At 38.5% G+C, this 21,555-nt stretch overlaps 1 protein-coding gene across 1 annotated transcript in view; it reads left to right on the top strand.

Annotated features, from left to right (window-relative positions):
* Positions 1–21,555, top strand: part of atrnl1a (attractin-like 1a) — a 318,106-nt gene that overhangs the window by 171,168 nt on the left and 125,383 nt on the right. Inside the window, exon 27 of the mRNA XM_085427777.1 lies at positions 10,960–11,021. Coding sequence (XP_085283903.1) covers positions 10,960–11,021 — 62 coding nt within the window. The remainder of the gene's footprint in view (positions 1–10,959; positions 11,022–21,555) is intronic.

The raw sequence follows: 21,555 nt of genomic DNA, 5'->3' as shown, positions 1-21,555 counted from the left end.
AGTCAGAGATAATAAAATTATATGTTGCATCTGCAAATACAGATGCAACAAATCCCAAGAAAATACAGACCATCACTCTAATTTGTTCATTTGACACCATTTTTTCCCATAAAGTAGGACTGGCCTGGTTTTGTTTCTAATCAGAAAATCATGTTTTATTGATTGGGCACACAAACATTGTTGGAACATGACCCAGTTTCTCTCCATCTTTTCTTTTCATTTGTTTGTTTTGAAAGAACAACTAATTTAGCCAGAAGTTCTATAACTCAACATCATAACTGTGTCTAATTTGAACATCTCTGTTTGTAATTTAGCAGAAAAAGTTATTTTAACAGCGAAGGCTTTGTAATATTGCTTAAATTAACAGACGTGTGTTTCCATTTTTCAAAAACACTAAATTGGAATCGATGACAGGAAAATTAGCTGTAAAAAGAGCTTGTTCTGTACATCTGCTTCCCTGCTGCATCGCTCCATGCATTGCAGCTTATACGCCAGTTGATTAAAAGCCTTCTGTCAGAGGTGAGCAGCCATTTTGTTGCAGAGGAACTCAGGGCTGTGATAATTTGATTTGCTGCGCAGTGCTCGGTCACTCATCGTCTGTGCCATTATTGAAAAGGATGCCTCTTCTAATCAGATATCCGCCACACACACAAACACCCTCTCTGATCAGTCAGTTGCAAAGTATCCATTATTGGATTAAAACAGAAGCCTAAATGGTTAACTGTCTGACCATCACACACACACACACACACACACACACACACACACGACAAAGGAGGATTGAAAGCACATCTATCTGATGCATCTCATTGAAGCAGTATCACATTTCATAGGCTAGAACAGAAGTCGAGAGGCACGGTGCTACACATGTAACCAGAAAGGAAGTCATCATCAGTCATCAACACAAATTAGGTTGGTTACAGAATAGATACATGTGTAGCATGCGTGTGCGGGAAATGGTCACCTGACATTTATAACAGCAACATTTAGTGACCAAAATCAATGTATTTAATCAATCATCTGATCAGTAAAGCTAAGTCAATTTAAATATTTTCTCAAGACATTTGCAGGTTTAACTTTTAATTCAGAGATAATATTTGAAATATTAAATTGTAACTAAATAGTTCAAATATTTGAAACAGAAGTCCTGACTGTTCTGTTATTTGAGGTTTTTACTGCAGTTTGTTGCTGGTGTTTGAGCTGTAGATTAATGCATGAGCGTGCCTTAAGCACCTGTTTAAAGAAGACTGCATCTGTGAGCTCTCCTAACAAGTGCACACATATGGTAGAGCAGGACTCATTTGCATAACATGTAGGTGGAAGCAGCACTTGGCAACTGCTTCACTTTGGTCATTAGGTTCTTATGAATATTCAAATACTGAGGGAGCATGCACTGTAAACACATCGCTTTTCGTTTAACATGCTGATATTAGCATGTGTACATGATTTCTATATGCTTCATAAGCAACTCTCAATTTCATTTTATAATTGAGCACTGTCTCACTGCTTTGGGCTGTTATAAAGCTTTAAACCCTAAAACTAATATAGAGTTGTATGAAATAGTTTTAGCATATTTATTTCTCACTTAGACTATTTTTGTACCAGATGTACAGGAGACATGTATGTGTGGATGTAAGAAATATTTCCCAACATATTGATTGTTTTGATTGTTTTAATGGATTTCCATACTCATTTTACAAATACCTTCAGAATTTCGTTTTTAAATATACTGTACTACACTTAAGCTGGTTTTATAGTTTAAATTACTATTAATATTACTTTAGTAAATAGCACTTAGGTGGGGAGTAGGATTCCTCTTTTAATACTCTTAATATACTAAAATCGAGCATACAGGCCAGTGAATATTTTAAAGTCAAGTGAGCTAATGCAAATAGATAAGATGACTGCACAGCCAGCCACTATCAGCAGATTGGTAAAGCCTCCAGATACTGTACATCTGCAAGCCGCTTTGAAACCCTACTCCACACCTCCTTTTTTATGCTGTATTTGACTCAATCACTGACAAATGTGTTGGTACTGGTGCCTGTTCAGTGCTCCACAGGTTTCTTTCTGCTGCTCTTACTCTGCTTTATGCTTCCCGCATGCATATTTACAAGGGCAGTTAGGGAGATGAAATATGTACTTAACTTTCTGACTGTTGAACAATATTTTTATTTCAGTCTTTAAAAATACCCTTGCTATATTGCTCAAGGTTGATATTTGTTATGATAAACATAGTGGCTAAACTCAAATACGTTGCATATATTAAACATAAAAAGAGACCTTTGATTTGGATCTTAATACACAATCTCTCTGCTTGTCTGTTAACTCCCCTACACAATCACTTGCGTAACCAAACTTGACACACAGGTACATCTTAGGCTTCTGAGGATCGGCTATCTAACAACATTGTGCTGCCTAGCAACCACCTATGAATTGATTAAATGGTATATTTGTAATGTTTATGCATGTATAACAACTTAATAAAAGTGCTGCCATTTTAATTGCATGAGTATCTAATTTATAGCCACAAAACATTATCAGTTATGATAACTGATGATGCCATCACTTTGCCTGGCACCCACCTAATAGACTAAAACGACTTTTCCATAGTAGGGCTTATGAATGTAGTAGCACACATATTTTTTAGACAGAGAATGGTTGGCAAATTATCAAAATTATCAATTAATCATAGATATTTAATTATGCATATTCACTTTTTCTGGATATTAGCAAACAGTCACTCTGTTCAGTGTTATCTTCAATACTGATCCCTTTGTTTTGTTGCTTTTCTCAGTGTGATTAAGTTATCAGTTTGCCAGAAACACAAACAAACCACTGTTGTAGTATTTCCATGAACTAGTTTTTATAATTAAAAGGCCCCAATTGCTGGTTTGAGTGAACAATTTATTCTTCTTTGGCTTTGTAGAAAAAGATTCCCAAAAATGCGCACCACATTGAGGCCTTCCTCATCATTACTGCCTGAAGTCTGTGTCAAACATGAGTTCCAAAGTTTCCACTTACTGTTTTCAGCTGCTATAGGTTTGAGTATCTATCAGGGTCTCTGTGTTATAAAGTAGTTTCCCGGTGATGGACTGTTTCTTTCAGTTAATATGAACCATAGTTCCACTGCCCTGCAGCCTTGATGAAGATTAAGTGAGAAAAGTTCCTCAGCTGCTCTTTTCCATCTTCTTTTCCTTCTGTACTTTCTGTATACTCATTTCCTCCTCCCCTTTCGGTGCACCCCTTTCTATTTTTCTCCTTTTCCTTTTACCTTCCTGTATTGATTAGCTAAGCACTTTCTTTTATTCCACGTTTTAACAAGCAGCCCTTGGTTCAGGGTTAGGGAAATCAAAGGCAGCCCACTGCTGTCACAGCTCTTAAGCTTGTCCCCAGAGGGCCACCGGAGTCCCTTCATAATGACTGGATTGTAGCACTGGAGTCCTTGGAGCCCTCTTTATGTCATTCCTGTTCTTCTCATTTTTTACTCCTCCCTCCCAGTCCTTCCTCTCACTCTCACTCTCTTCTCTGGTAATTGCAGTTCTGACTAGCCGGTTGACCCCTGACCTTCAAACAATTACATTCTATCATGTGTTTGTGCTGTGATGTGTGGATTGTTTCAGTGTTTATTGTCTGAGTTTTGGAGAATTCCCTTCTGTAGTATTTTTTCTGACCCATTCTCCCTGCTGTATTTCCTGTAGCTGCAGTTTCTGTTAGGACCAAGTCTGCTCCAGCAGCACTCACCGTACTGTTTCAAAGCTTTGTTATATCGCAATAGAAACATCAGTTCTTCTTATGTTATAGTCATTTAAATCCGTAAGTGAAATATACTGAGGCATCTCTTTTATTCTAAATCATTGTTCGGTGTATATGAATTCGATCTTTTTCCTGAATCCTTCATCTTTTTCTTTTTTAACTTGAGGTATGTCTGAAACTCATTTGAAAATTCTCGTAAAAATTTTCTGTAATTTTTGAAATGTTTGTTTGAGCGAACTCCAACAATAAATGCACAACTATTTTGACAGCGCTATGTGTGCTTGTGCCACACCCCCACAGTGTATTATTGCAGCTTTGTAGAATAGTTTGCTAATGTTAACAACATAGCACTCCACCCTTCTTGTTCAAAACACCAATAACATGGCATTGGCCAAAATGCTGATGTTAAGGCTTTAAAATGAGCCGAAAACTAGTTGGTGATGTCACTGTAGCTATGTCCATTTTGTTGAAGTTAAATTCACTGATTCTGTTGTGAAAAACAGAATCTGTTTTATTATTATTATTATTATTATTACAACAGCTGCAGTATATTAAACTAAAACCACTAACCTCAGTAGAGCTGTTTCCTACATCAAAACTATGAACGGGCTTAAAAAAACTATGTAGCAATAAATAATTCAACATGCAAAGCACACAGGAGCACTTTCCATTCCATAAATAGCATATACTGTGGTGACTCATGTAATCGCTCTTTTTCAATGTAAATTTCACTAACGATGTCTAATCTTTCAGGAGTGCAGTACTTACCATTACAGTATCTGACATTGATTTGTCTTAAGCCCTTTTTGGATGGGATTATTGTTCCCTGGGGGCCTCATGTGATTGAGAAATTACCCGTCCCACTATCTCTGTAGGTTCTCAGTCATCCAGATCATGGTAGTTTTGAGATCTTGAGAAATAAAAGAAGGAAACTGGACTTCCTATATTAGTCCTGTGTTAGAATCCCTTTATTAGAAGTACAGTTACTATTTATTTTCTATCACTCCTGCTCCAACCAGCTGTTTCATATGTTAGTTTCGCAGATTCAGTTCATTTCAATTCAATATAGCGCCAAATCACAAGAACAGTCACCTCAAGGCACTTTATATTGTAAGGTAGACCCTACAATAATACACAATACATATGAAGAACAACCCCACAATCATATGACCCCGTATGAGTAAGCACTGTGGCAACAGTGGGAAGGAAAAACTCCCTTTTAACAGGAAGAAACCTCCGACAGAACCAGGCTCAGGGAGGGGCGGGGCCATCTGCTGCAACCGATTGGGGTGAGAGAAGGAAGACAGGATAAAGACATGCTGTGGAAGAGAGCCAGAGATTTATAAGAAGTATGATTCAAAGCAGAGAGGTCTATTAACACATAGTGCATGAGAAAGGTGACTGACTGACATAGTATTTATAAAGTGTGTTTTACTCAGATGTACTGTCATCACTAGTCAACAACTAGACCTAAAGTCAACCTAAAGGCTGTTGGGCCTGTTCACAGTAAGGACACTGTCATTTATGTTATCCATCTCATTTCCTTTGACAGTTTGCTCCTCTCCATGCTGTACAGAAGCAGAAAACCTAGATTTGTACCAAAAGGTTTCCCAACTTTCCTTTTTAATGACAAAGCATCACTTTAAAACACACACAAAGATGTTCATTCAGAACATCTTTCCTACAAAAAATATAGGAAAAAAGGCAACATCACCAAGATGTGACATTGTCTTGGTGAATGAGGCTAAAATTGTCACAGGACATTTGTCTTTGATGCGATTTTATTGACATGGCTTTTATTGCTAAGGATTGATATTGAAAATGACTTACTACAGGTCTCCATAAAATAATTACATCATGTAAAGAATGGTAGCAGGATAACAACATGGTTATACAAATAGTTTAGGGCACTTTCTTATATGCATCAGTTCTGTGTTTAAAAAATGCTGCAAGTTACACCATGGCAAACTGCCAAACGATAAGTGTGCACAGGTCTTTGCTGCCAAAATCTAAATGCCAGTATTGCTGTACACCACTCTGCAGTTTTTACTTAAAGCATATAAAACCTGTCAAGAGACACAGTTAAGTTTGCTTTGAAGAAACCAGCAAAAACAGTAGCTTGAAAACGACCATAGAATTATCTCCTCTGTATCTCAGTAAGAGTTGCACAAATATAGTGCATTTCTTGTCACTATTGAAATGAATTAAGTTATACTTAAATTGTCCAAATTATACTTGTCTGATGGTAATTTGCTCATTCTATGTATGTGCACATTAAGCTTGCATTATGTGTTTGTCCTCGTGTTAGATTCTCGTTTGTGGCTCTGCAGTGGTGTGTGCTGGGATGAAAAGGGTGTGGTCTAAACATCTTATTGATTATAGTTGTTTAACGACTGCAGTTGTTGTAAATTGAAATGATGGTAGTTGGCTGGAGCTGGTATGGGACTCATGAGTGCGGGAGAGAAAAATTAAGAGCAGTTTAAACTTACTGCATTAAGTGCAGCGATCATAATTTGTCCACTGTGCAAGTTTGTGTTTGTTTTGTTGCATTTGTTTTTCAGTGTACAGGATGTTTATCCATTGTTTGACAGTAAATGTGTGCTTTTTTTTTGTTTGTTCTTTGTTTTGTTCTTTTACCTTGTTGCAGTATGTGTGTACACTCATAATAACTCTTTATATTGTCAGGGGGGAATGATGTAAACTGCTGCAGTAGAAGCCTGAATGCAAAGCCAGGCTCTTTTCTCCCTGATGCCTGTATTAATGCTGTGTCCCACTGGATCAAAATCAGCTTTTCTGCAGTTTTTTCACTGTCAGGCCATTTTACCTGCTGCACAAGTGCTGGTAAACCTCTTAAGCTCATTCTGCCCCATTTCTTTCCCTCTTCCCTCCCAAGTAGTCTCAAAGGATTCACCAAAGACAAAGACGCAGCCTCTTTGACTATTAGGGCCATTTAAAGGTATCCCCATGTTGAACATGGCTGAAATACAGTGCCGTTATTTTGATGCGTCCCATCAGTATTTATTTTATAATTTACAACCCCAGTTAGCTGCAGTGGTTTAATGTTTTTAAATTCATTTTTCACAGTCTACTGTGTGCTACTACTCAGTGCTACTAAGTACATAAGTGGTTTTGCCTGTACCTCTTTTATATTATCTTAAAGTTTCATGAGAGAAAGTGTAAGATTTTGACACCTTTGAAAGACAATTAGTACAAAATGAAAGACTTTTCGCCTCTTAACGTAAAAATGAAAAAGAATAAGAAAGTGCGGGTCTGTCTAGCATAGGATGATTTCTTATTAAACTACTGATGCACATTTAAAGACATCTAAAGTTTAATTGTTAAGAATTTATCAGATTCTAAAGTTAGCTTTTAATTTCAAGAGAAACTCTGAGGGCAACATGTCCTCATAGTAATTAGATGTCATAGTCTCTCCTCGGATATCTTTTTTTTGTTCCAATACACTTAATATCAAAAGCATAAGCTGTCCTTATAAACATAATTTACTTTACAGTTGGAAGAAGTGATATTTCTTCATGAATGACACATTTGTTATTTATATAATATGGTTTGATCTTCATCTACATGTGAGTCACACTTTTATGCACAAACTCACTCAACAAATAAACAAAAACACAGGTCTCAGATGTTCTAGTTAAGGAGGTAAGACAATGTTTTAGTTGAGCTCCTATAAAGAAACACATACTGATAAAGTACGCTCTTCTCAAGAGGATTGGTTGGTATGAACTATGCCTTGTTCACAACAACTTTCTTAGGGCCTTAATATAATCATTATGTAATATCCTGGAGGTTTGAAAATGCAAAGAAAGCTATTCTAAAGACATAGGCGTTCATTAATCCACAATAAGACAAACAGTTTACAAATGGAAGAAATGTTGGGCTGTTGCTATTCTGTATACGGGTGAAGCTCTGTGGATGGTGAAGGAGAATTTGAAGTTTTTGGCAAAAATGCACAAAGTTCCTTTAAGAAAAGAGACACTGCCAAAAACTGACTGAGAAGCATGGTGGATGCAGCATCATGGAATAGTTGTTTGGCTGTCTTGCAATCACTGTGGGATCAAAGAATTAGAAATGACATTAGGACATGTTGCACAAGAACATCTGGGCAGCAGTTCCTTAAGCTTATGAGCGCATTCTGTAGGTGATCTAATTAACCTTCCTGCCTTCTTGGGACCTTTTTGTGCCACTGCTATGTGTTAAATGGCTGCCATTTCCACTGTGTTCAGTGGAATATCACCAAACTTGCCACAGGATAGTTTTTACCTGTCAATGTTAATATTCCAGTGTGAATTCCTTAAATCAGCCTAAAATGGCTGAGCAGCAGAAATCCCCACACCCATCACCCTGGGGACCATTTTCTGCCCATTGACTTCCATTATAAACGCTATTTTTCAACCCCAAATTATCATCATATGATTTTATTTTTTCTTCTTTTCTTGGATGTCAATGAAGACTCAGGGCCTTGAAGTTTTAATTTTTAAATTGCAAAAAAAATGCAAAAAAAATAATGGCAGGTCAAAATGTATGTTGGTGCCAATCTTTGGTCCATCTAAAGGCCTACTTATAATGACAATCACATATTACTTCAACTGGTTTTTTGTGGAAATATTTAGTTTCGTTTTTTGGTTTTTGGGGCTTATAACACAGGGCGCTCATGTAATAACACTGGGATTTGAAGGGTTAAAACAACGAAAATATAATTAAAACTTTACATGAATATTTCAGGGAGAAGTAGTTTTACAAGGTTGGCTAATTTAAAGTGGAATAAAATATGGATATATGGTCTTTTTATGGCGTGGCTGAGAATGGTCCCTAGGGTGATGGGTGTGAGTTTTTTAAAGGATGGCAGGAGGGTTAAACAATAAACCAAACCAAAGTAAATATTCAACAGAGTGCTTGAGAGAGAACTAAATTTAAGTTTTGGAAACTCCAAAGCAAGTCACTAACTTTTACCTAATTTAGACGTCTGTGGAAATGCCTGCTGTGTGCCATCAAGACATCAGTTGATGATGTGGAAGTGTCAGAAGCAATTTTAGGCTAAATCTGATGAAGGCTATTGCTGTTAAAAGAGGACCTAAAGGTTTCAAGGCTACAATTTGCATTTGTTCAGTAAAACCATTAAAAAAAGCTTTTTATTTATGTTAATGTCAAAATAGCAGCAAATACAAACACATTACGTGTTGAGGTGTTGAAAAAAACTCCTTTGTGAAAAGGTTTTTAATTGGCAGTCATCTTAGTGGGACTTTGACAAATCAATTGTTGTTTGGTCTGCTGCTGTGCAACTTTTCAGTTCTCCATTCTTGTATTTTCTTAACCAAGAATGCTCACTTTCTTAAATGTAACCATATTTTAAATGAGTGGATAAGACATTGGGAAACACCATTAGTAACAGTCATACTGGTTGAGCTTGGAAGAAACTGACAGGTAATCAGTTTTCCTGTGAAGCAGACCTCCTAATTGAATTACTCCATTTAATTACTAAATGGATCAAAGCTCTAAGATGGTCATTACAATTCTTAGACTTTACTCTTAGTTTTCTACGAAACAATAGCAGTGATTTTGCTCAGTGCACTGGCACACCAATACTTGCTCTAAGATGATGACTACTACTTTTCCCCAGTACTTCTGTACTGGTTGTGCTGCTGGCATGAAATCATAAGTGAAAACAAACAAACCACCAACCAGTAGCCGTCAGTAAATTTGTGCTGTTGAGAGTTTTACTTTTGTACACCAATATTCCTTTTGTTTTTTTTGTTTTTTAAATTATCCTCATTAACCGCTCGTCTTTGGTTGACTTGGTCATTTGGTCATTTATCTTAGAGCATTGATCCATATGAGGAGTCTTTGTGCCTTCTAACTGTAACTGAAATATCAGCTTTTTGTTGTCCCTGCAGGACAGGAAAGTGAATGGAAAATCAATTATTTTTGTAATAAATAATCCTCTTAACATGATGGATTTTTATGACATAGACTGCAGTGGCTTTTCAAGAGTTTTCATATCTGAGAGCCAAAACTGTACTCTGAAGCCAGAAGGCACATCTTACATAGACACAGAAAAACACACAGTAAACTCACACAACTGTTCATAAACACGGATTGTATTGAGTTACAGAGTGAGGGATGAGATGAGGTGAGAGGTGAGGATGGCTTTCATGCTGTTAGGAATATGTGTGGGTGTGTATGCTGATGAAACGAGTGGAAATATAGATAATACATCTTTTAATATTGCAAAAACAGTACAAAAATGTGGCTCATTTAAACATGCACAAACTAGATGAAGTTTTTGGCCACTTTAAAAAGGGCATATCATATTTTTTTAACTTTATGAGCCTTAATTAGTATAGCAGACATTGGAAACATAGTAAATTGGAAGCTTGGGTTTCCACAAGCAATAAAGAAACATTGTTTGATAATCAGCCAGGATGTTGTATTCACTAATATGGAATTGTGCTTTTCTTTACTGAAATATAGAATAATCTGTTAAAGTTAAACCAGTTAATATCTGCATGGTTGAAGACAAGCGGAAAAATCAATTACCAATAATTACAATAAATACACAGTGTGCATTGACTGAGTCGACATGTTTTATATCTGTGGCTTTGAACACCAGAGTGTCACACACTGCACCAGCATCCCAGAACAGAGAACATGATGGATGATGCAGCCAGTTGATTTAGTGGAGCTATAGCATGCAGTAGGTTTGTCAAATTTCAATTGTTGAACAAAGTGCTGCAGAATACCGAAGAACACAAAAGGCCAGAAGCTTTTAGTCACAGGCTAATCTTATAATAACCTGCAACCCATACGGTGGTGCATCACATTGTATTCTTTGTGTTTGTGTCATGTTTGAATGTAAAAGGCAGGAATAAAACCAATGGTTTTTTGTAAGAGGTCTGAATGCTGGCTTTGGATAAAGAAAGATGTTTAACAGATACTGTTTTAGTTTCCAGTGTTCTGTAAAAGGAGCAATAAAAAAGCAGTGCAGTGACTTGTGTCGATTTTAGTCTGTGTTGTTCTTACATTTGCAGGAAGAAGTTTTGTTGGAAAAAGTTCCAATCACAAATGGGAGGAGAAGAAAATCAGCATTTTAACTGCTGTTCAAAGGTCATATAGAGGCAAAAAGTCAAACTTGTACATTTTGCACTAACCTCTTGCACTCTCTTTCCCTTTCTTGTCTTGTCTCAGATTGCTTTCTCTCAGCACAACAGCATCATGGACCTGGTGCAGTTCTTCGTTACCTTCTTCAGGTAAGTTTTTGTTTTTTTTTATTGTTATATTTACTTATTTACTGACTCTTTCATGCCGAGCACCTTGTAGGGCTTTTGCTGCTCAGTGGTTCAGCTCCCAGAAGATCTTTGCTCAACTGAGCTCTAACCTGAAGTCACAAAGTTACAGTAGGAGGCAGCAGCCTCAGGAAAGACACTTCACCCTCAGCAGCTGTGTTACCTTCTGCAGGAGAAGTGTGGGTTGCTAAGAAAGAGCATGGATGCACAATTGATTGAAACATAATTTTATCTTGAAGAAAACCTGCAGGATTAATAAGATGAAGGGTTTTGTTTGTATAATGTATAAAGTTGCTGTGCTTGCTCTTAAAAGAATCATTTCGCGAAATCTTAATACTTAAAAAATTTAGGTTTCATGAAACAAAAAACTTTAAAAAGTATCCAAATGAGTTGCTTTGACCTGCAAATCAGCTAATTAGTGGGCTCCCAATCTTTGAAAAACCAGTGCATTATTAATAAGCTCATAAGAATTTTATAGTTGTTTTTCATACCTTCTCACTCACTTGAATTGAAGAAAATATATGAATTTCATATCTAAACTCAAAATGCTGAAACCTAAGAATCCAGTGAAATTAACTATGAGTTTTTCCTTACTATATTTGTTATGTTTCTCTTATTATAATAAAGCCATCATAGCAAGTGAGGAAACTTTCACTAAAAGATTAATTTATATAGTAATATTTATGACATACTTGCCCTTGGTATACTTTTTATTGCATACGTGTAAGAAGACTATAAGTGTACACTATTTGTGTCCAGATGGTTGATTCTTCATAGTCTTTAATCATCTCTGGGTTGTTAAAAAACACATTATAAATACAATAATAGTGGTTATAACAATGACGATAAACAGCTAAATAAAACACGAAGAAATGAATGTAGGTTTGTTAACAGCTCACGTACCTTGTAGTTCACTAGTGCACATGCATGTCTTTTTAAAGTAACCGGTCATCAACAGCCATCAAGTTGAGAATCACAGCTTCTGGGATATTACTGAGCACTTCCATTCAGTGCAATTCTTTCCTTCTAAAATTAAGTTTTTCAAGGCTAAGTGTAAAAAGAGTGACCAGAGCCACAGAAATAACTCGTCATTTCCTTTTCTAGTTGCATTATAGTCTTTCATGTGGGAGAGTATTAAAGATTTCCCACTACCAAATTACCAGTACTTGGATGACAAGCTTTGATCCAACTGTGTAAAATAGACTTTCTGGCAACTCTCTAGAGGGTAGGCCTAAGAGGAATCATCTTTTGTATTGCTTAATTTATTTTTTATTTTCCACTAAGTTCCAGGAAATCCTAAGAACCTGGAAATCAATTTACTCCCCAGAAGCAGCAAAAATATGTTCGCCTCTCAGAATGCCACTTAATGCACAGATGAGGTTTTACCATGTTTAACTATATACCTTGATGATATTTGACATGTGTTTGTTCAGACAGTTTGAACTGAAACAAATGCAAACATACATATAAATAAAGTGTATATGTAGGCGATCGTGGCTCAAGTGTTGGGTGTTCGTCTTGTAATCGGAAGGTTGCCGGTTCGAGCCCCGGCTCGGACAGTCGCGGTCGTTGTGTCCTTGGGCAAGACACTTCACCTACCGCCTACTGGTGATGGCCAGAGGGGCCGATGGCGCGATATGGCAGCCTCGCTTCTGTCAGTCTGCCCCAGGGCAGCTGTGGCTACAACTGTAGCTTGCCTTCACCAGTGTATGAATGTGAGAGTGGTATTGTAAAGCGCTTTGAGGGGTCCCAAAAAGCGCTATATAAATGCAATCCATTATTATTATTATTATTATTATGAGAAAAAAACAGAATTTATATAATTCTAATGAGTTTGGGAATCAATATTTGATATGATCACCTTTATTTTTCAACATCGCCTGAAATCTTTTTGGCAAATTTTCATAATTCCATTAATTCTGACAAGATCCCCAACACTACTGCCTCAAATGCAACCCCAAACCATGACAGAGCCTCCTCTACATGCTTTACAAATGGTTGTCATAATCAGTGCTGTACCTCTCTCCTGACCTACTCCAGGAACCAAAATTTTCTGATTTGGATTAATCACTCCATCAGATCTGTTGCCACTGATCTTCATTCCAGGTCTTGTGTAGTTTGCCATACCCCACTTTTTTCCTCTCCATTTCTCTTCCTTATGAACTTCTTGACAGCCACGTTTCCACTGAGATTTTGGCAAACAGTAGATGGATCAACCAGGTGCCAAGGACCAGGTGCATCGCTTAGGCCCTGTGTCACATCTTTGCTGGATTTGTTTTCCAATTTCTTAAGGACAAGACTTTCTGATGTTATTCATCTGCTGTAGTTTTTTTGTCCTCCACTTATCTGGTTTCCTCAAAATTTTTAATGGCACACTGCACATATGCTGCCTGTTGTGGTGAGATTGGGTGCCAAATGTTCATCTAAAAGCTCTTTGGAATCATCTTCCTGGTGCAGAAATACGATTTATAGCTGTAAAACTATGTTTCCCCTGTTACTTGTAATTTTTGGTTTTCTGGAATTAGTTTTTTTGTTGCTTGTTAGACTACCTGCCTCACTCTAATAAAAGTTCATTGTCCATTTCTTCATTCTGTCTGCAAGTCTGCATTTGGCTCCACATTATCCACACATTATGATAACTATCCGGTCGTTAAGTGATGACGTGACGAATCCTACTTCCGGGCCTAAAGTAGTCTGCGTTTAATATGGCTTTTGTGTTGTTAACATGTTTAATGTTTTGTATTTTCTTCTATTTAATCTCAAAAAACTCCTAAAACAGTCAGTGATCACTGTTGACCTCCCTCGGCTTTTATTACTGCTAATCATTTATTTAAGCTCAGTTTTTAAAACCTTAGGCTGTAACTACAGCCCAGCCCATGCAGCAGTATATGAATGACTAACCTCATATTGTGGATGGATTATCTCAGTTGTTCTCCTGGCTGAAGTTTGGTCCTTTTACAGCATCCTGCCATGCGATTACATTTGTCCCTGACCACCGAGAACACTCACGCTAACTTTTATCGAGTGGAAAAAAAGTTAGCTTGTGTATATTATGCTAACATAGCTGTGTCGCTAGCGGTCACGTAGCACATCATTATATACCAGCTAGCAAAACTTCAGTAACCCTACAAACGTCACTGCTGTTTAGTTTTCTGTCTTCATTTACGTTGGAAGTGATAACAGAGCTGTACGTTTTAATTTGTTTCCAAAACCCCGCAGTCAGAACATGCTATATTGTATTTATTTTTTTTTATTTTTTTTTATTTTTTTTGTGTCCCGTTTGGATCTTTAGCCATCAGAATTGTTGTCTTGAGGCCAAGAAAGATGCCAAGCGGATTTATTTTACCAAGTGGATCATCATGGCCTTGCCATATTGGTCCATTTGATTGACCTTTATTATAATTATGAATTTATTTTATTTTCAGTTGCTACAAACGGGACAGACATGACTGGGGGATAGGACAGGGAGAAAGAATGAAAGAAAGAGAGGGAGAGAAAGAAAACCAAAGGGGAGAAGAGACGGTGAGAAGGGGGGGGAAGAAAGAAAAAAACAAACAAACAAACAAAACACCTGGATCACCTGTATGGAGAAAAAAAACAGAAGAGAAAGCAAACAACAAAGAGCAACATAATAAAAAAAACATCACCATCACAATAAACTAGCTAGCAGTAGATACTAAATAATAAACAATGTTGTGCAGCATGCAAGATAGACAGCGCACAATGTGCTTTGAGGCAGCAGCCAAGAAAGGCTGTGAACACACGTGTGTACACCTGTTTGCACACCTGTGTGGATCAGCATGCTTGTATTCCAAAGGTTTCTCCATGTAATGATCTGCTAGGGAGTGTGGGGAGCCACAGCCCCGTCCACCAGGGTATGAAGCAGGTATGGAGGAGATCCAGGCCCCAGATATCCAGAGGCCCCAGAGTACAAGGACCCGAGGAGGACCACCAAAGGGGGGGGGGGACCGTGCCACCCTCCTGGGAAGAGCTGAGTAGAGCCCCAAATACACCGACCATCCTCTGGATGCTGTAAAATGTGCCCACCCCCAAGGCCCTATATGTGTGTGTTATGTGAGAGTGTGAGTAATGTGGATGTCTAGGTTGCAGAATAAAATTGAGGCACAGGCGGCCAGAAGGGGACAGAGGGGGAGTGCCTCCCTGCACCCTCGTGACATACCTGCACCCCAAGCCCTGCGTGTGTGGGTGGGTGACCCCAGTGGGCACCCCCACACTCTGGAACCCACCAGGGCAAGGGGGCCCAGGCCCATCCGGACCGGGGCCCGCAGCTATATATAGCTATATTGTATTTAGATAGAAGCTAGCGAGCTAACTCCCTGCTAACTTCTAACTCCGTTAAATGTCATAAATTCCGTTTTCATGGATGCCTGGATGTTAAACTCAATTGTTACACCTGGTAGAGCAGAACACTGATCATTTTATTAAAGATGAAAGACTTTAGACAGTTTTTCAACTCTCAGTAATGCCATAGTGATCGTTTGATATATGGACCTGCAGCGGAGCTTAGGCCCAGACACGGCTAGTGACGTCAGACTTAACGACCCGATAGTAGAAAGGCAGTGTTCAGCAGCCAGTCTAGCAGTATATCATCGTTGATTATGCACACAAAAAAAGTCAAAAGATAGAATGAGTTTCACATTTACACATTAATCAGCTTAAAGCAGCAAGAATACAGATGATGGGAAGCTACATGGGATGAAATGTCTTGCTTACCCATCTTGTTTATTTGTCTATATACAGTAGAGCTTGCTGTGGACATTTAAAGGAATCAGCACAAATAGACATGAAACAGGACAACATCCTGCTGTCTGTGCATTTTCCTTTATCTTTCTGAGGCAGGACGTTGTTTAATAATATTATTATTGCTTTTTGTTGTTTAAGATAAATGGAAATAATTAAATCCAAAAATAATTTCCATTCCATCTATGGTTTTCCTTTACAATAACTCCATTAGAAAACACACAGCCAGTCATTTTTATTTTTCTATTTTTGGACTGGGTGAGAGTCGTTTGTGTTACAGCTCATAGTCATGCAGACCCACACTGGATCTAATGAGACTGTTTTGGGAAAGATGTCTGGAATGAGCTCTGCTGTCTTCAGGCAAGATTCTGCCACTCAGCTCTGACGTCGGACAAGTGTGTGTCTCTGTTTGTGTTAGTGCGTGTGTGTGTGTTATTTCCTGTATATGTTCACATGTATCCTCTTTCCTGTGTTCATGCTTGTGTGTGTGGGAGTGTGTGTCACTATGCAGCCATGTGGGGAAGTGAGACGTTTTGTGCCCAGGGCCGGCTTCTGGACATCGGTGACCTTTAGGCCAGCATAGAGAGATGATGTCACCATTCAGGGACAGTGTCAAGTTTTGCCGGGAGAGTTTCTTGCATGTGTGTATGCATGTTAGTTACTGCTATGTTGATGAGTTGCTCTCTTCTGCACTGCAGACTTGAGAAAAGGATATGTGCTAAAACAAGGGGACTTTTCTTTCCATTGTTGGTTTATTTGCAGCATGTTATATAATGTGATGTGCATTTATTTTTCTTTAAGTTGTGGTGAGTTCATTAAAGGGTTTTGAGCAGCAGTTTTTGCCAATGTTGAACCGAAAAGCAAACAGACCATCCCGTTCTCGTTCCCATAACGAGGTGAACAATGTGGCCTTTGTGTCTGTGATATTGGGTTATGAAATAATAAGACTTGTTACCACTATGCCAACTCTTGCCACAATGCCAACATTCCCTGCTGAGTTTGGAAGTTTGTTCACTTACAAATGTATGAAAAGGCTCTGCGGTAGCTTCATTGTTAAGTAGAGAGACAGAATATTAACTAGATCCAGACACATAACATTACATAAAAGTTATAAACGGCTGTGTGCCCATCTGCCATTACACAATAGACATACATTGTAATATACTTTGCATAATAGATTACAGTCAATCAGTTACAGATAATACTGATCTCAGCTTGTGTGAATAAAGCACACCTGTACACAGAATCACCACCATCATTGGCAAGACCAAAGAGTTGTCAGATGATGTCATGGACAAGATTGTAGATTCTAAGGAAGAAGTTCGGAGAACTGTTGGTTATTCAGAAATGGAATAAATGCAGAATGACTATCAATTTCTCTTGGGCTCATACGTGAGGATGATCATGAGAGATGGTAGATCAATCCAAAACTACACGGGAAGATGCTTGTTAAAGTTCTGAATGCAGGTAGGACCAAAGTCACCAAGAACACCTGCTGTGTTTGAAGGAAGATAAATGCTAAATATGATCCAAAGAACACCATGGCCACAGTCAAGCAAAGAGGTCAATCTACGTTGCTCACGAGCTCTGGGTAGTAACCGAAAGAATGAGGTTGCGATACAAGCAGCAGAAATTAGTTTCCTTTGAAGAGTGGGTGGAGTAGAGCCACTGCTCCTCTACATTGAAGGAGCCAGTTGTGGTGGTTTGGGCATTGGACTAGGATGCCTTCTCAATGCCTCCTAGAGGTGGTTTTCTGGGCATAGCCTACTGGGAGGAAGCCCCGGGGCAGACCCAGGATTCTCTTTAGAGATTAGATCTCTGTGTTTTGAAAAGTGAACTACTTCAGCTGGGAGGTAGGGGTGGGGCAGTGTGTTCCATCTATGCTGTATGAAGTTGTGTGTAAAACTGAAAGAGGTGAAAACTGTTCGGTATTGGATGGATTATCTGTTCAGAGATTAATTGTTAGTTATTAGTATCTGAATATTTTTTGACAACACTTTAGGGTAATTGAAGAAAAACTAAGAAGTCTGATAAATGAAATGCAGTCTATCGTCAAATGTTGTCCTTACCATGTCCACATGCGGTGCTGTAGATTCTGAGTGTGCCACAAGTCTGGACTTCTTGGCTTGTGTTGCAGTGTGCAAGTACCAAAGAGCCTTAGTCATGACTCTCATTTTGTGTGTGTATGTGGGGGGTAGCCTTTAGGCAGAAGGCAGAGTGATGAGATGCAGTCTGGCAGTGGGAATGCAGAGAAAATTGAAAGATATGCAGCTAAGGCAAAAATCAGGACTGAAAGTAAATATTGAACATGTATCTGCATGTCAGTTAGTGATCTGATTTACCCAGATTACTTATTACCCTAAAAATACATTTAATTTCTATCTCTGCAATAACCACTCCAAACTTCTAAAAAGGGTTCAACAGCTTTAAATTCGGTTTAGGCAATCAAATCTCTCGGTTAAGGCTGGAGAAAGATTGAGTTCTGGGCCAACACTGCTTTGTGCATGACAGTGATCTACAAACATCTGTTGAGTATTCAACAGTTAATTCAGTAATTGAGCAATTAAGTGTCCTTCAAAATCAATTGAGGCAAATTAGTTATAAACATATTTTGTCAGAGATAGGTGATGGAACCTGGCCTCCATTGCTGCCTGAAGAATTGTGTGACAGTGTGATGTGAAAAGGCATCATGTTTCTTTCAGCATTGCTGGTCAAAAATCCACAACAGTCTTATCATATTATAATTAATGTAAATGTAGAAACTGTGGTGCAGCCGATTAAGTAGAGTACTTTTACCCACTCAGAGTTGAATCCTGTATGAAGCCAAAAGCCTGCATGAAGCAGGCTTAATACAGAGGGGGAACTGCTGCAGGAGAAGGGCTGTCTATTTTCAAATCCTTAAGGGTTTTTATTTTTCAGTTCTAGATTTCTGCCTACTGCAGCTTTAATTATAGTCCAAAAATTTGAAGCAGAATCAAAGTTGGCGACATGAGGGCAGAGGGGAAAAGAGAAAAGACTGAAATGCTGCAGTATTAAACAATAGCTGGAGAAAAAGCTCAGCCATTATTAATTTTATGTGATATTTTGAAAGTGGCATCGTTTTAAGTGTAAATACAGTCTCGTAATGACTCATATCGATCTGTGTTGGATGTGCTTTTGAAAATTAGGCCCAGATGTTTAAAGACTCCCGGAGTAGTTGTAAAATTTTCTTCCACAAAGAATCTACAGTTTAAAAACTCTCCTCTCCTCATCTTCCCGTCTCTCCCACCCTTCATCCATCCTCCATGCACATTCTTTTTCATATCCAAATGAAGGAGAATGGCCATAATTAAACAGCATTTATGTTGCTCCTCTCCACAGTCTCAGATACTAATTGGTGACACCGCATCGCAGCTTTGTCCAATTACTCCCAGCTCTGACTCGCTTGATTAGCAATCAGTTTCATTCTCTCTCTTTTCCCCTAAAACAGCAGAGTCGCTACTCAGAAGTGAGTGGCTCATGAGACTCCCCGAAATTGCCCATGTCATTTCAAAATGACCACCATGACCAACATCCACTTCGAGTTAAATTCTCTGTGGTGTTCTCTTTGATCAAATATCTGGGTAGTGACCGAAAGAATGAGATTGCAGACAAGCGGCGGAAATGATCTTCGTCTGCAGGGTATCTGTGCTCAGGCTCAGGGTGAGGGTGCTTGCTCATTTGGGAGGGACTCAGAGCAGTGCTGAACTTTAGAGCAGCTGACTGAAAATCTGACTAGGTTGCCTCCCAGGTAAGGAAATTTGGACAGACCCAGGCATGGCTTTACATTCAAGTGCAGATAGCTACGAATTTAACTATTGATCTTTTCAGCATCGTCCCTAGTTGCTAAATTTTTCAGATTTTACACTCAAGTCAGTATAAGGAAGCTGACTGAGTGGCAGTGGGATAAACCAGTGGTCCAACCTGCCAAATATTACGATAAATAATATAACACACAAGCACATCAGTGCATTTTTCCCCTTTCCTGCCATGAAAGATGACTGCTCTCTCTGTGGGCATAGTTCTTCAAGAGGCTTCTTTCTTTTAAAATGAGTGCTGGTTCACAGGGAACCGTTAGACAACCGACATTGTCTAACTTTGTAAGATATTTACCTTACAGTGTGGAGCACCTTGCACTCACTCACTCTTTTTATTTTTGCTTCACTTGCTGTTTGATTAGGTCTGGGCACCAAAATTATCAGGTTATATTTGCATGTTGAAAAGTGATAGTTACGGATTCCCAGTGGGAAATGCTGGTGTTCCATATGTGATTAATTGGAAGACAGACCAGATAACTTATTGCAGAGACCAAATGAGTCAACTTAAATGGTTTCATCCAGACTGTGCAGCACTTTGTAACTGTTTATTTTAAAGAGTGCTTTAAAAATAAATTATAATTCTTTCCTTTGCTGAAGTGCCAAAATCAAGGCTTAGAAACAAACAAACACACACATTGAAAACATTACAGTTAGAGAACCTGCAGCTTCTCTCTCATGACTCATGCCCTCAGCCTGTCCCTACACTTAGAGTTGATTTTCTGCTTTAGCAAATAGCACAGAATCAGAAACAACCTTCTATCTGTGGCCCATGTTAATTGACTATCTTATTGATTTTTTTCCTACCTTCAGGGGTTCAGATGATTCACTGTACTTCCCTGCATGTGTGTGCTCTTGTGTCTGTCGTATGAACTGTGCTTTTCTACATTTATTTGCCAAAGGCTGAGTCACTTAAAAAAGAAGGAATAAAAGCTGTGGGACCCAGAGTCATTCTTACACATCCCTCGGCTGTTTAATCGTTTCAGTTGTTCTTACCTGTAGCTGAACAGTCTTAAAACTAAACCTATCAAGAAGCTCAGTCGAGTGTTAACAAACCCACAGGACAACCCTATCCTCCCCTCTTCTTTCTCCTCCCTAATAATTGTAAGAGCCACAATTAGCCATTCTGCTTCATTGGTTAGATGGCTAAGCTCAGGCCCTGTGGCCCATTAATGGTGAGCTGAGGTAAAACAGATTAAATTGGGAATCATGTGCCCGATTGAATCTGAGCCAGTGGAGTGTTTTTAGAATTTAGAGGATGGGAAATCATTGCAGTGGAGTTACTGAGTGTGTATGTCTTTGCAGTAATTATTCTGGTGAATAGTTGCTGTAATGGGGGTCCGGTACTATCCGGTGTGGGGGTTGTTGAGCCTGTGAAATCAGGATCATGTTATGCTGATGGTTCAAGTGGTTCTCCAGTTAGCTGTGAATACACCAAAAATAATGTTGTGTTGTGTCATTTAAAAAAATCAAGTTTGTCTAACTGGTGACCACTTAAGCCAATAAAACAAGCATTTTATGTTTATTATTATACAATCTTTGGGCAATGGAAAGACACAAAATACATATTGCATCAGTCTGTCATGTATTCACTACAACCACCTTTGTACTTCAACAAAGGCTGAACTCTTTGAGGCAAGCTTTTTTATAATTTATTTAAATAGCCTTCAGAAATGGTTCTCCAGACTTCTTGAAGGATTCAATTCAATTCAATTCAATTTCTTTATTGTCCCACAAGGGGAAATTAGTTTAGCAGCAGGAGGATAAGAACAAACAGAACAATACTATAAAACAATAATAACAATAATAATGATAGAAAATTCAAGGACAATTATTTGCCATTAAGGAGACAAGACGCAGTAGGGATAAAAGAGACCTGGAGTCTTTTAGTCCTCCTCGGAGGT

This window comes from Rhamphochromis longiceps, linkage group LG13, assembly GCF_057381845.1.
Source record: "Rhamphochromis longiceps isolate RC_006_pf linkage group LG13, R_longiceps_female_GT1.1, whole genome shotgun sequence".
Taxonomy (NCBI): Eukaryota; Metazoa; Chordata; class Actinopteri; order Cichliformes; family Cichlidae; genus Rhamphochromis; species Rhamphochromis longiceps.
The sequence above is the reverse complement of the archived record's forward strand: the minus strand, read 5'-3'. Positions and strand labels throughout refer to the sequence as shown.